This window comes from Ctenopharyngodon idella, chromosome 7, assembly GCF_019924925.1.
Source record: "Ctenopharyngodon idella isolate HZGC_01 chromosome 7, HZGC01, whole genome shotgun sequence".
NCBI classification, from domain to species: Eukaryota; Metazoa; Chordata; class Actinopteri; order Cypriniformes; family Xenocyprididae; genus Ctenopharyngodon; species Ctenopharyngodon idella.
This window is the reverse complement of record NC_067226.1, coordinates 39124110-39138356: the sequence shown is the minus strand read 5'-3', so window position 1 is coordinate 39138356 and position 14247 is coordinate 39124110. Positions and strand designations below refer to the sequence as shown.

The following is a 14247-nucleotide window of genomic DNA, read 5'->3' as shown; positions in this document are numbered from 1 at the left end:
GCTGAAAGTTGAAGTACTTATCAAAATAATTACAATTTTTTAAACACGTTTTAACTGTGATCAGATGTTAACTGGAAAGCCATATACCATATCTGTTAAAAATTTATTTATTAATATGTCCATCTGCATGTGTACATAGACCAACAGTTCAAAATGTAAAATATAAGAATGTGTCCTGTTTGAACGACCATCAGATGAACACAATTGCAAAATGGACTGAAGGTCAGTGATTTACGTTTAATGATATGGAAATAAAAACAAACCTCAAAAGTCACTTTTTATAATGTCTTTTCAATTATTTACTAGTCTGTCACAATAATGTAATGTATTTAAAAATCTTCATTTGAGGGAATTTCTTAGCAAATATTGATGTGAATAATTTGATATGGAAGATATTTCATGTAAAAAAAAAAAAAAAAAGAAAAAGAAAAAGTGATTAAAATATATAGATATATAATTGATTGACAGCCTTAATTAAGATAGGCTATGTGGAGATTCATTCGTTTCTCTTTCACAGTCGCAGGCCTTTCACCCAGAGGTTCGTTTACTGCTGCTGTAAAACTCATCAGTTGATACAGGCTTGCTATTTTCTGCTCTCGGTCTTAGCTGATTATTAACTCACTATACTTGAATCTGATCCATTCTGAACTACATAAATGTCAAGCAAAATTATATCACAAACACATAACATTTGATTACAGAAGTGCAGCTGTTCATGTGGGTGTGTTCTGTCTTGTGTAACACACACCATCTCACCTGTATCCATAGACACAGAGCTCATTTGCAGTTTATTGCTTGGGGAATGAGGCAGAGCAGAAAGACAGAAAGAGAGAGAGACAGGTATATTAGAGAAAGAGTGTAAGAAACAGATCGTCTGTATCAGGTCAGCTGGTTGATTTGATTGTTCGTGTGTGTGGCTGGTTGAATTAGTTAGCTGTGTAGAATAAGTGCAGGTGTTTGGATCGTACTGGACACTCATGATGACAAGCTGACGGGAAAATCTACTCCAGTTAAAACACAGGTGAGTGTTTGCTAATGTTTTTGAGTGTGATTCTCCTGTATTTTGCGCAACACAATTAAAATTACATATTTTACTGACCTCACAGAAAACAGACAATATTTTTTTTATACACTACAAAAAATCTAGGGTTTTTGACATAGAGTGACTACAGAGAAATTGGGTTACACTTTATTTCGATAGTCTACTTTAGGCATTCTACTAACTATAAGTAACTTTGCAACTACATGTCAACTGCCAGTCATTATAGTATTAGTAGACTGTAGTAGTAGACATGTAGGCCTGCTTGTAAAGTTATTGTCAGTAGAATGTCTGTTGGGGAGCATCAAAATAAAGTGTCTAATACTCTAATGACTGACATGTAGTTGCAATGTTACATATAGTTAGTAGTAGAATGTCCAAAGTGGACTATCAAAATAAAGTGTTATCAGAAATTGTTAAGTTAAAGAAAGTTGAAGTATGGGTACTAACAAGTATCTAACAAAACATTTAACTGGAGTTCAATTAAAAAGTGTCCACACTACTTGAGTATTTTAAAGTAATTTTTTTTTTTTTTTTTTTTTTTAGCTTTAGAAGTAGAGACAGAGGAATTTGCCTTATCAAAGTATAACTCGTAAGCGTTAACTTTGTAAAAATTGTAGACATTTTCATGTAGTGTGATCCTCCCTAACGTGAATTGTGAAATAAAGAAGCATATTAAACTGATGAATGTGGATAGAATTACTGTTTAAATATATTGACATTAACTCAAATGGCTGGGCATGAATTTACAAGTATTGTAAAAAAAAAAAAAAAAAATTAGGCAATTCTACTTTGTCATCAGTTATTGAGTCACAATATTTGATGCTAATTGGCCAGTCTCATCGGGATCGTCATGCTAATGTTGCTAATCAGGACCCCAACAGGAAGTAATTAAGTCATTTTCAAGCTTTGAAGTGAAGAAGAGCGAGAGTTTTACCTCCTGCTGTTAATTAAACTTATGTGGTAATGTTTATGGGGATCTGCTTCTTCATTTATTCAGTCCTGTGTTACCTCCACATAATGGGACATGATTAATATGCATAAAATAAGTGAAAGCTATAATTATTTGTGCGGATGAGGCATATGGTAGTCGAAATGTTGGAAGAAATAGCTTGAAAATAGCTGGAAATGTCCTGCGATGTGACATGTTAAACTCCTCTAAAACAACTTTAAACAGCATTTCTGTAATCTTATCATTTTTATTTATGCAGATTTAATGAGCTCATATTCATCGAGAGATTAGATGAAATATATATACTTCTAAAAATTAATTTACTGCACGACCAATGAAATGAACTAGAGAAAGAGGTCAACTAAATGTGTTGAAAAGACACAGTGAGCAGTTACAGCATTTATTCTCAACTAAACACATTGCCTTATACAAATACATATTCTTATTCTAAAAATCTGAGGTCATGTAAAAACTCAGTTCTGTCTGACCAAAAGAAATAGTTGAAAGTCAAACTCGCTCAACTTTTAGACTTCATCTGTGTTAGCCCATTATAAAAGTGTTTCCTTAGTGGATGCTTTGATGTTTGCCTGCTTTGCATTCAGCAATACATTGAGAGATTATGCAAAAAAATATGAAAATAGTGTTCATTTCAAAACAGGAGATCGTCTGACTGAAAGCAGGGCTTCAAAGAATAATATATAGGTGATGACCTTCAAACATTTAAATGTGGCTTAAAGAAATAGTTCAGCCAGAAATATTCTATCACTTTCATGTCTTTTCAACAGTATTATTTTCTTTCTTTTGGGAAACGCAAAATGAGATGTCAGGCACAATGCCTCGCTTTTCACGCTTGTTTTCAATAAATGGAGCCTTTAGAAGCGTTCCTCGCGCAAAGCCACCGTATGACTTCAGAAGGCTTGCAATACATGCGGACTACATTAATGCAGCTTTTTGGAGCTTGGCAGTATAAATCACTATCTACTTTTCCTGTATGCAAAACAGAAGACTGAATGTTCTGCCTTTGGTCTCATTTTATTTTTCAAAGGGGAAAAAAGTGACAGTATATTTAAATTATATTTATTTTTCTGTTGATTTTATTGCCAAAACCTAAAATGAACTGGTGACTAGTGATGGTTTCATACAAAACAGATGGCAAGATTCATAGAGTGTAGTGCAGGAGTGTCAATTAAACGTCACCTACTGACCTTTTTTTAATTTACACTATTAAACCTTGATGTATGTATGCATAACATCTACAACACATTCTCTTCAGAAGTGTAAAAAGCATGCATACCAAATGGGTGAATAAATGGGTGTTAGTAAATACTAACAGGTTTTTGGATGGATAACATCAGCTTTAATAAGCAGTCTAACACCAAACATTAACATAAAGTCAGGCTTAACCTTGTGAAAAAGAAGTACACTTTAGCATACGTTTAAAAAGAGTACTTATTATGAGAATAATATGATTCTTAAGTGCATGTATGAATTCTGAATGTAATGTTTTTGAACACTTAACTGCATGTTAATTGCAACTTAATGAATGCATTTAATATTAATTTAAGGTTAGCTGAACTTAAAAATGACTTAAGTACATCTTTTTGTAATGTCATAATCACATCTATTGTCTTTGAAATAAGTGTACTGCTGAATGTACTGACATGGTAAACTAAAATAAAGTAAATTATTAGTTTACGAATATCATACTGCAGTTAAAATCATAATCAAGTACTTTGCATGTGCATTAGTATGTTAGTCAACACATCAAAATAAGTGTACTATAAAACTAGACAAAAGTTTATTAAAACAATGATTTAAAATGCACTTTAAAGTAAAACTTTTTGACATTTTTACAAAGAGCACTTTTTGAAAGTGTGTTGAGAAACAGTCATGAAAGTGTAACTAGTCACTCTTTTATTTCATTAATGTCATCATGTACAGTTTATTACAAATACACTTTTAAGATTTGAAGTACACAAGTGCACATTCAGTTAAGTGCACTTCTTTTTCAAAAGGGTAAAGTTTAAGTATTTAAATTTTTCGATGTCAAAATACTGATTAATATGCACAGACAGGATTCAATCTTATAAAATCTTGTTATTATCATTATGAATATCAGCTACATAGGCAGTGATTGGTGCAGTTTGTGGTACTGGAGTGCAAAATGTTAGCATTTCCATGCTGCCACTATGTTGGTCAGAGCCCAGAGTGTATTTGTGAGATTCCGGTGCAGACTAATAAAAGTGCAAGAGTCCAGCGCTGAAGGGTTCAATGTGTGGCAGCTGTTTGGTATCAGAGTTCAGGCAGTCTGATGGCTTGAAGGAAAGTCCCGTTGGTGTGGAACCTGATGCTTCGGTATTATTTGTCTGAGGGTAGCACGTGAGAGAAGTACGTGGATTGGGTGACTGGAGTCGCTGGTGCTTTATGCCAGGCTTGAGGGCTCTGTTGCGGTGAATGCTGTAGTCCACAAACAGCATGGTCACACATTGGGAAAAAAAAGGTGTAAAAAACCGTTTTCATAATTTACCACTAATTTTACAACAAAACAGCAAATTTAATTTATATATGTTTCATACCTGAATGAACTGTTCTAACAAACCTACATTGTAAAAATATCCCAATAAATTTACAGTAAAAAACGCCAGCTGTGGTTGCCAGAAATTCATGGTAAAACATACGATGACAATGTTTCTCCTATTTAGGGATGGCATATTGGTGCCTTTTTATTTTAATAAGCTATAAATATAATTATAACTATCAGGATTATGCTTTGTTTAGTTGCCCTTTTATTCCCATGTATTTGTTTCTTGTGTCTCCAGTTCAGTTTAGTCTTGATTAATCCTTAGTTAGTTCCCTTAGTTACTAATTACATTCTCCTGTCAGTCATTTGTTCCCTCATTATTCCCTGTGTATTTAAAGCCTTATGCCCGGTACACATTCTACAATTTTGGGCTGTCCCAGACGAAAGATGGCCAATCGTGGCGATTTCTGTGTTCACGGCTCCTAAATGATGGTCCTTCGTCTTAAGCATGGGATACATTGCAGCAATCCTATAAGATCATTACTTTATCACACTGTGCGACATGGATCTATTAAACTTGGGTACGACATGCATGTAGACTGTACGATAATGACACCTGTTGACTCGTAGGCTACGATGCAAGTTTCTATAGAAGAATAAAACGTCATCAGCATGCGCTAGTGGTAAACAAAAAAACCATGCTGAATCACACTTTGGCAGTGGTAGTTTTTATGTGCGCTGGGAAAAAAAGGAAGTGGCGAAAGAAGAAGGGAAAAGAGCTTGAGATAAGCAGTTTTAAATTGTAGCGCCGTGTTGCGTTGATTTCATGTCGCATTTTTATTGGCTGGTCAGTAGATGTAGATCCTAGCAGCAAACACACTGCGATGATCATGCTGAATTTCTGACACTGTCAGAAAATTATCGTAGGCTATCTTTGGTCGCAAGACCGGGAAAACAGCCGTCTTTGAACCTCTCTCACTGTATGACATAGGACCACCGATTAAAAGCCACGATCACAGAAATTGCCACGATTGTTTCATGATGGCAATCTTTCGTCTGGGACAGCCAAAAATCGTGCAGTGTATCCCGGGCTTTACAGTGAGAGAGGTTCAAACATGGCCGTTGTCACGGTCTTGCGACCAAAGATAGCCTGCGATAATTTTCTGACAGTCAGAAATTTAGCATGATCATCTCACAGTGTGTTTGCACATTAAAACCACAATTGCCAAAGTGTGATTCAACTCGCTCTATTTGCTTCCCACTAGTGCATGCTGATAATGTTATTTTTCTATAGCCCGATTCAATAGATGCCATCATCGTACAGTCTACATACATGTCATACCCAAGTTTATTAGATCCATGTTGTATACGGTGCGATTTGTAACAATCTTATAGGATTGCCTAAATTGCACTCTGTAGCAGGCACCCAGATAGCAAATTGGTTTTGGGCCGGATCTGGTTGAGTTTCAGCAGAGATTTTGGCCCACATACCGCATGGAATTACAGCCCAAGGTTGGCCCAAGTGTTGTTTGCCAAAAGTCAACCAGATCAATGCCAGGAGCAGACCAAAACTCACCCAGAACTTCACAATGTACCCAGAAATTAGCCATAACTGGCCCACAACAGTGCTGTAATCCCCAGATGTAGTTTCAATGTAGATATTCATTGTTCCATGTCGTCTGAGTTTTACATTGTTGCTAGTTCTTCTGAGTATTCTGGTTCTGGAACATTGGAATAAAGACTGTTTTTGTCATATTGTCCTGAATCGTGCTCTTCACTGCAGCAATGCGTGACAATAACCACATATTTCATTAAGTGATACTTTTCTACATGAACTACATTGAAAAAAAGGTGTAGGAATTACTTTTAAACAATTTTCACTCAGAAATTGCTAGTAAATTTCACAAATAATTACAAAGAAATGGCAAGCAACACATTAAATGTGGAATTTTGGGTAGAAAGATTGAAATTCAATACACTTTTATTTACAACTTCGAAAAACCATAGTATTTTACTATACAATTACATATAATGCTATGTTAATCATTTAGTTTTTCATTGTATATGGTTAAGTAACTTACTGTTCAACAATTAACAGAATTTTACTGCAGTTTTTTTTCTGTACAAATTACAAATATTTTTTACAGTGTATTTTTGGAGCTGTTTTTATTTCATTTAAAAAGTTATTTTCATTTACATTCTTTTCTGTATAGCAAAATCATCATACAAGTTTTTTTTTTTTTTTTTTCCCATGATGTTTAATGTCCACAATATATAAATTTGCAGAGAACTTTCCCAGAAAGACATTTTAATATCCCATTCACATTTTAATCTCTGAAAAATATATTGCTGGCTTTTCATTGTATGCAAATGCTGCCGATCCCATAACGGCCTTCAATTTGCTCTCTGACCTTTTTACTACGACACGTTCACACACCTTCCACTTGTGCGTTTTGGGGTAATTGGCCTCTAAAATTAGAGATAAGTGTGTGTGTGTGTGTGTGTGTGTGTGTGTGCGAAGCCCCATTTCCCACAGAAATAAATTCTGTGGTTGGGACAGAATGGAAAAGCAATGACAGACAGTGATTCATAAATAGGAAATTACTCCCTGCATATTTCATACAAGGTTCCTGTGTTGGCCATTTTTCCTGCATGATGTTCTGGCTGATGCCTGATGAAATATTTACTGTAACTAGAGACAATTACTATAGAAAGACAGAGCCAGTGTGGCCATAGAAACACTGTAACCTCCTTCTGTGTCACAAACAGAAAATGGGTGCCCTTACTTTAGTAGGCAATCCATATTCTAGAATGACAAAAATATAGTTTGTTTTCACAGATGTTGCCATTTTCTCCCCAAGTTGTATAAGGAGAATTGTTTAAAAATTGAAGCTGGGGAGACATTGGGCACTTGTTCTTGCAGGCAGCCTGGAGTTTCAATGAACAAATTTTGTAGTCTTGTTAAATGAAAGTGTAGTGTGAAATTAAACATGAAACTATTTCCCATCTGGGCACTTTCAAGCAGAACTTGTCCCCTGAAGAATCTGTTCCGTAGAGAAAATGATACGACCTCTGAAAAGAAATATATTCCCCTAACAGGAGACGCACTCTAGAAATGGAAATGTCCTTCGCTAAAGGACAATGTGTCACATGAAGAGGAGTAATTGTTCTGACAACTGAATATGCACCCTAACAGAAGGAGTATGACCTTTGAAGAAGAAGAGTAAGTTATCTGTCTAATGGTTAAAGATCTGGGCTAGTAACCCAAAAGGTTGTGAGTTCAAATCCTGGAAGGGACGATTCATGACCTGGAGAGTAACCGAGTTCCCCTGCCGCCATTGTGTCCTTGATCGAGGCACTTAACCTCAGGTTGCTCCAGTGGGACTGTCCCCATAATAATTGTACTCTAAGTCACTTTGGAAAAGACAAATAGCTAATTAACTTAGATGTATTCCGTAAGGGCAGACAGATCTCGCATAGCTTCTCTTAACCTGACCACAATAAACAATCTGTTATTTTACATTTTCTCATTCAACCAACATTTTCTCACACAACGATGAATGTTAAAAAATATTACATGCAAAAGATAATCTATTTCATTCTATTATATCAATTTACTTCATATATTATAAATATAGCACTTTAACTACAGATATAGTATGGGCAATCAGAGAGAGATCAACCCAGTAAGGCCAATGAAAAAAAAAAAAAAAAAAAATTATATATATATATATATATATATACCTAAATTTTTTACTCTATGGGCAAACAAGACCTATACTATAAATGTAATGTGATGGCATAAACAGCATATTACAGTCTGTATCTCATATATTTTTAGAGTCTTGTACCCTTAAAGGATTAGTTCACTTTAAAATAAAAATTACCCCAAGCTTTACTCATTCCCTCATTTTGAACTGCAAGAGGCGTTACACTTTCTTCCTAAGTTGAATACGGAAGGCGGTCTGGCGGAAGCTAGATATTTTACTTTATAACTTGTTAAACATGGATATTTTTCTTACACAAATGTATCGCTTCACTTCAGAAGGTCTTTATTAACCCCCCAGAGTCATGTGGAGTACATGTTTATGATGGATGGATGCACTTTCTTCAGCTTCATACTCGTTGTTTCCTGTTTATTGCCTTTATAAAGCTTGGATGCATTAATATTTATTAATATAACTCCGATTGTGTTCATCAGAAAGAAGAAAGTCATATACACCTAGGATGGCTTAAGGGTGAGTAAAGCTTGGGGTAATTTTCATTTTAAAGTGAACTAATCATTTAAACATGGTCACATGGATATCACATGGATGGGAATATGCATTTGGAAATAATATACAGATGAGGATATGCATAGTAAAACAACACTAAACCCTAATAAGTTGTCAGAACTCAAAAAAGTTGAGGCAAACAAACTCCAATATTAAATAAGTAAAATTTTATAATTTTATTCTACACAGGCATGTTATTTGTTGATCATATTTACTCAAACATTTCACAATTAGCTGCTAATTAGCAATGGCACACTTACATATGCTAATATATCTATCAAAGAGACTATCACTATACATTTGCATGTACACAACATGCCACGTATAGTCTTGAGATATTGTAGTCCGTCCTCGACCTAAACACAGGCTCTACTGTTAAACACAATAACCTTCAAAACTGCAATATAACAGAAATCCCTATAAATCCCAACATAACAGAAGATTAAACATTAACATCTCTCTCCCTACCTTAATTATAACATTTATTTTGCTTATGTAGTTTGATGCAAAGCATGCTGGGAACCACAGAACTCTGCTGCACTAATTCAGTTTAAGTTCAGCTTAATATAATCAGTTATTGAGTTCACTCAACTTTTTCTATAAAGTACAGTGATATTTGAGTGAAATAAACTAATTTGATTTGGTTAATTTCACTGTACGCGTTTACAGTGTAGGCATTGTAAGCTCTATATATGGTTACTTTGGGGAGGAGACAGGGTAGGACTAGGATTTCTAAAGGGAATTTGGTGCAGGTTCTGGTGTATGTTTTACGAATCTGAAAACTTTGAATCTGTGTGTATGCAAAATTGGACTTTTAGGATGAAATCTATGCAACGTTTTATACATGAGGCCCCTGATCAATGAGATCAGACCAGTTAAATTACAGCAGTGTGATCAATCCAGTGAGACCACAGCAGTGTGATCAGATCATTGAGATCAGATCAGAGAGATCAGTCCAGTGAGACCACAGAAGTGTATTCAGACCAGTGAGACCACAGCAGTGTGAACAGACCATTGAGATCAGATCAGTGAGATCATACCAGTGAGACCACAGCAGTGTGATCAGACCATTGAGATCAGACCAGTGAGACCACAGCAGTGTGATCAGACCAGTGAGTCCACAGCAGTGTGATCAGACCATTGAGATCAAACCAGTGAGTCCACAGCATTGTGATCAGACCATTGAGACCTCAGCAGTGTGATCAGACCATTGAGATCACTTTTTTTTTTTTTTTTTTTGCTTTTTTATCATGTGTTAATTGTTTTATTGTGTTGTACAGCACACAATAAAATTCTTAAATGTGCTTTATAAATAAATTTGAATTTGAAATAAGAGCAGACCAGTCAGATAAGTAAGACTAGATCAAAGTTCTGATTTAAGTTATTATGCAGTGTGCAGTTTATAATGTACTATTTTATGTAACAAAGTAAATGAAAGCTCCTCCTAACTAGAGTCATGAACTCTACTGAACTCTCTCTTATCTAGAATCTAGTCTTCCTGGAAGAGCTTATGTTTGAGGATGACTGTGTGTTCATTTCTAGAGAAGCATAGGTGACTCTGATACTCACCTTTCCCACTAGTACCAATTAAAACTCCCTCAGAGTCAGGTTTATTCTTCTGTTTGCTAATGACACTCAGGTCCCTCGGTACACACACACACACAGACACACACACACAGACACACACACACACACACACACACACACACACACACACACACACACAGACACACACACACAGACACACACACACACACACACACACACACACACACACACACACACACACACACACCTGTTAAGAGCTCTTCAGGGTAGATAACCACTTCTCTGTTGCTTTTAACGACTGTTTCCAGTGTGAAGCGGTGAAGGCTTGTTAGGGTGACTGAGGAACACAACTCAAGATGTGGAGACTGTGGAGTATGAGTGTGTAACTGATTGTTATTTGGGTAGGGTGAGAGTTAGTGTGTGAACACTCTCAAGAACTTTACGACTGCACATATCCCTTGTGTGAAAGGACGTCACAACCTGACGGAATTGAGCAGTCTCACATTTTAGAGTGTTTTGTTTTAGCCATAGAGTTTGTCTTTCGACTAAAATGTCCTTTAGACAGTCAATATTTTGTCACATCATATTCATTAGTTTTAGTCCATTTTATTTGAACTGAAATTGTATTGCATCATTCTAGTTAAAGGTGCACTATGTAATATTGACAGCTAGAGGTTGAAATAGGTACTGCAGTTCAAATTCGAAATACTGGAAAGAGTTGTTTCCCCTGCCCCCTGCTCCTCAGACTCAACGCTCACTTGGGTTTCCATATTGAGGAAATGCAACAGGAACGAGTGCAATTGTCAGTGGAAAGCGACATGCTGTTTGCTGGCTTCTATTGCTGCAATATGCTGTGTTTTCCACCAACTGGCAACCCAGGTTGTCAAAACACTATTGGGTAAATTGGCAGTGGGCGGGATCACACAGACCAAAACAAAAGCAGACATTCTGACACGGAACGCACATTTCAAAGTAGAGTAATTGGCTGTAGCATTGTTTTTCAGAGAAACAAGAATTTGACCTTAGCATGTTTACTAAATCTGTGCAAACATATGGTATTTTTATGCTTTAGTACAAAAAAAAAAAGATATACCACACCTTTAACTCTTTCCAGCAATCCATGTTTTCCCCGTTATACAGTAGGGGGCGCTATTATGCACTTTCTGCAGAATCTCTGGATCCAAAAACATTCTAAAAAGCAGCAGAAACAAGTGATAGATGCATTGCATAATTAAAATAATGCGATCATCAAACATTAAACAGCATATAAATCAAAACTGCCTAAAGTTACAGAATGAAATGTCAAACCCATGGAGAGGTTTATGACTGTGCAAGCTTTGGGGGTATCGATGGACTTTATCTACTCTGCCTATGTTTTGATCATTGTTCTGAATCCAGTTTGGAGGTAGTCTTAATGTCAAACGTGATTTTTCTAATTTTTTTGTTCAATATGTTGCTTTTTTTAATGAAACTTACCAACATTCAAGTGCTGATAAAAAAAGAATGCATGCAGCTAGAAATTTGTTATAATTTTATAATTTAACAAAATATTCTGGGGTCCATGAAGGTTGTGTGAAAACAATAAAAAAATGTCGGCGCCAGCTGGCAACTTTTTTTAAACTATATTTTTATTGATGACTGGTCTGTTTTTGATTTGTTTTCTCAGAAGAGAAAGACTGTACATTTTAAATGTGTACTGTATCTGCAGAAAGTTTATTTAGTCAACTTTTAGAAGAACACTAACTAACAGAGCTAACAGACATTTATAGCCACAAAACTGTATTTTATGTGGACATGAGGGTGGAGTTGGATGTCTTTATCAAGTCCCACTGAGAAAACAAAAGTCCTGCATTGCACATTATTTATTTGTGGATGCTAATGGAAATCGGAGTGTGTGGTCTGATAGCTGCTATACTAGACACATCTGAATTCAACAATGTTGATGTGAATCTGATACCAGAGTGGATCAGTGTAATGAGAAACTCCACTTATTGATCACACACCCACTCAAACTGCATGATGTGATTATGGTTTTCCCATCAGGATGGCTGTTGGCAGTTGTTAGACATTATTCTTCTTGACAAACTAAAATAAGATTGGACCTGCAGGAGCTGATACAGTTTCACTTCCGATACAAAAAAAAAAAAAAGGATGTTGCAATACTAGTTTCACTATATTGCTCCTGTGCAGGAACCGACGTTTATATGCACCAAAGACCAAGATTAGTTTTGTATTTAGTTAATTAAGTGTCTGTCGATAATAAATTTCCCTTTTCTCCTCTCCACAGGGGTAACACAGTTCATATTCCCATAGCAACGTGTCAACTGCTGATAATGAGTCTCCTGACACAACTCAGATTGTTACTGTGGAAGAACTTTACTCTACGGAGGAGACAGAAGGTACACACACATAAACACTTCATTTTGGAAGCACAGCCCATGGAACTGGTTTGGACACAACGGCCATTGCGATACCTGTTTTGCTATGTCAAGTCACCTTTATATAGCGCTTTTTACAATGCAGACTGTTTACAGTGATAGCAGAAACATAATTTTGGCTGTATAGCATCTCTAGAAGAAAACAGTGTCATTATCCAGCTTAAGTAATTTCCATATTGATTCATTTCTGTTGTAGCAGTTCTCCTCTGGCCAACAAACGAACAGTGAATCATTTGCATCTGATACCAGTCATTGTAAACAAACTCTAAACTACCAATAATATAAAAAAAAAAAAAAAAAAAATCTGTCCTGCTGATCATTTGAAAAAAAAAAAAAAAAAAAAAAAAAATTGCAGATGTTTTCTTCACTAGACATTCTGTATATCATCTCTGATGTAATTTACTTCAGTAATGATCATCACTGATGATAATTCATCAATGTTACAATCACGAATAAAGTTACAACTAAATAGAGATTTAGATCTTATTTAGTCACTAAAACCACCATTTTTACTCATATTTGGCATCTATATGAACTTTAATTTGCAAATTTTATTAATAAATAATACAATACATATAAACTTACTAAGTAAATTCAGTCTAATGGGATGATTTCCCATCACAGTCAAAACAAAACGAAACAAAATAAAATAAAATAAAATAAAATAAAATAAAATAAAATAAAATAAAATAAAATAAAATAAAATAAAATATTTACTATTTATAGCTGTTTTTACCTACTTTCTTCCAAATATTGGGCCCCACTGCAGTTTTTGTATAATTCAAACACTGCATATAAATCATTTTTAGAAAATAAATCATGAAATAGTTTGTTTATATCGCTCTTTTTTTATCACAGTTTTAAAAATGTAATTAATATTTTTATGATTAGATAAGATTTTTAAGATTGAAAGGGTGTGGGACAAGAGTAAAATGATTAAATCTCTAAAAGGTATTTGAAAAGTAACCAAAATAAAATGATGAAGGCATGGTAAAAAAAGTTTCTAATACAGTTTTAATGTGACCTTCATATAACAACAAGAACATCAACTAAAAAAGGGACATAAAAGTCCCCGTTAAGGAAACGCCCAAATACACCGTGTGATCTGTTGTTTTTGGAGAAAGAGGAGGCTCTATCTGACCTGGAACAGGTGTTGCGTAAGAATGGGCAGATTTCATTGGTCTTTAGAGAGTGAAAATAGTCTCACCTTCACAAAGGCTGCTAGACGTACGCTTGGGATTATTCATCACCTGGAGGAACAGCAGCACAGCACTGACTGTCACATCTCAGAGCTCCTCTTGAGAAAATGATTGATGAGGAATGTCACTTCCTCAAAGACAGGAAACTCACGAGAGGAGAGAGAGAGAGAGAGAGAGAGATCACACACTAATGATTACTGGCTGTGTTTAATTCATCTGCTATGGTAATGCCAGTGTAACTCCTCTGGTCCCACTCACCCCGAATGGGACTCGAAC

The 14247-nt window shown here is 35.4% G+C and overlaps 1 protein-coding gene across 2 annotated transcripts in view; it reads left to right on the top strand.

Moving 5' to 3' along the window:
* The first annotated feature begins 801 nt into the window (after nt 1-801).
* LOC127515853 (phospholipid-transporting ATPase ABCA1) overlaps nt 802-14247 on the top strand; it is a 195397-nt gene continuing 181951 nt past the window's right edge. For both annotated transcript variants that reach the window (XM_051899955.1, XM_051899953.1), the window contains exons 1-2: nt 802-1021; nt 12622-12733. In XM_051899955.1, coding sequence (XP_051755915.1) covers nt 12668-12733 — 66 coding nt within the window. In that variant the 5' untranslated portion in view covers nt 802-1021; nt 12622-12667. The remainder of the gene's footprint in view (nt 1022-12621; nt 12734-14247) is intronic.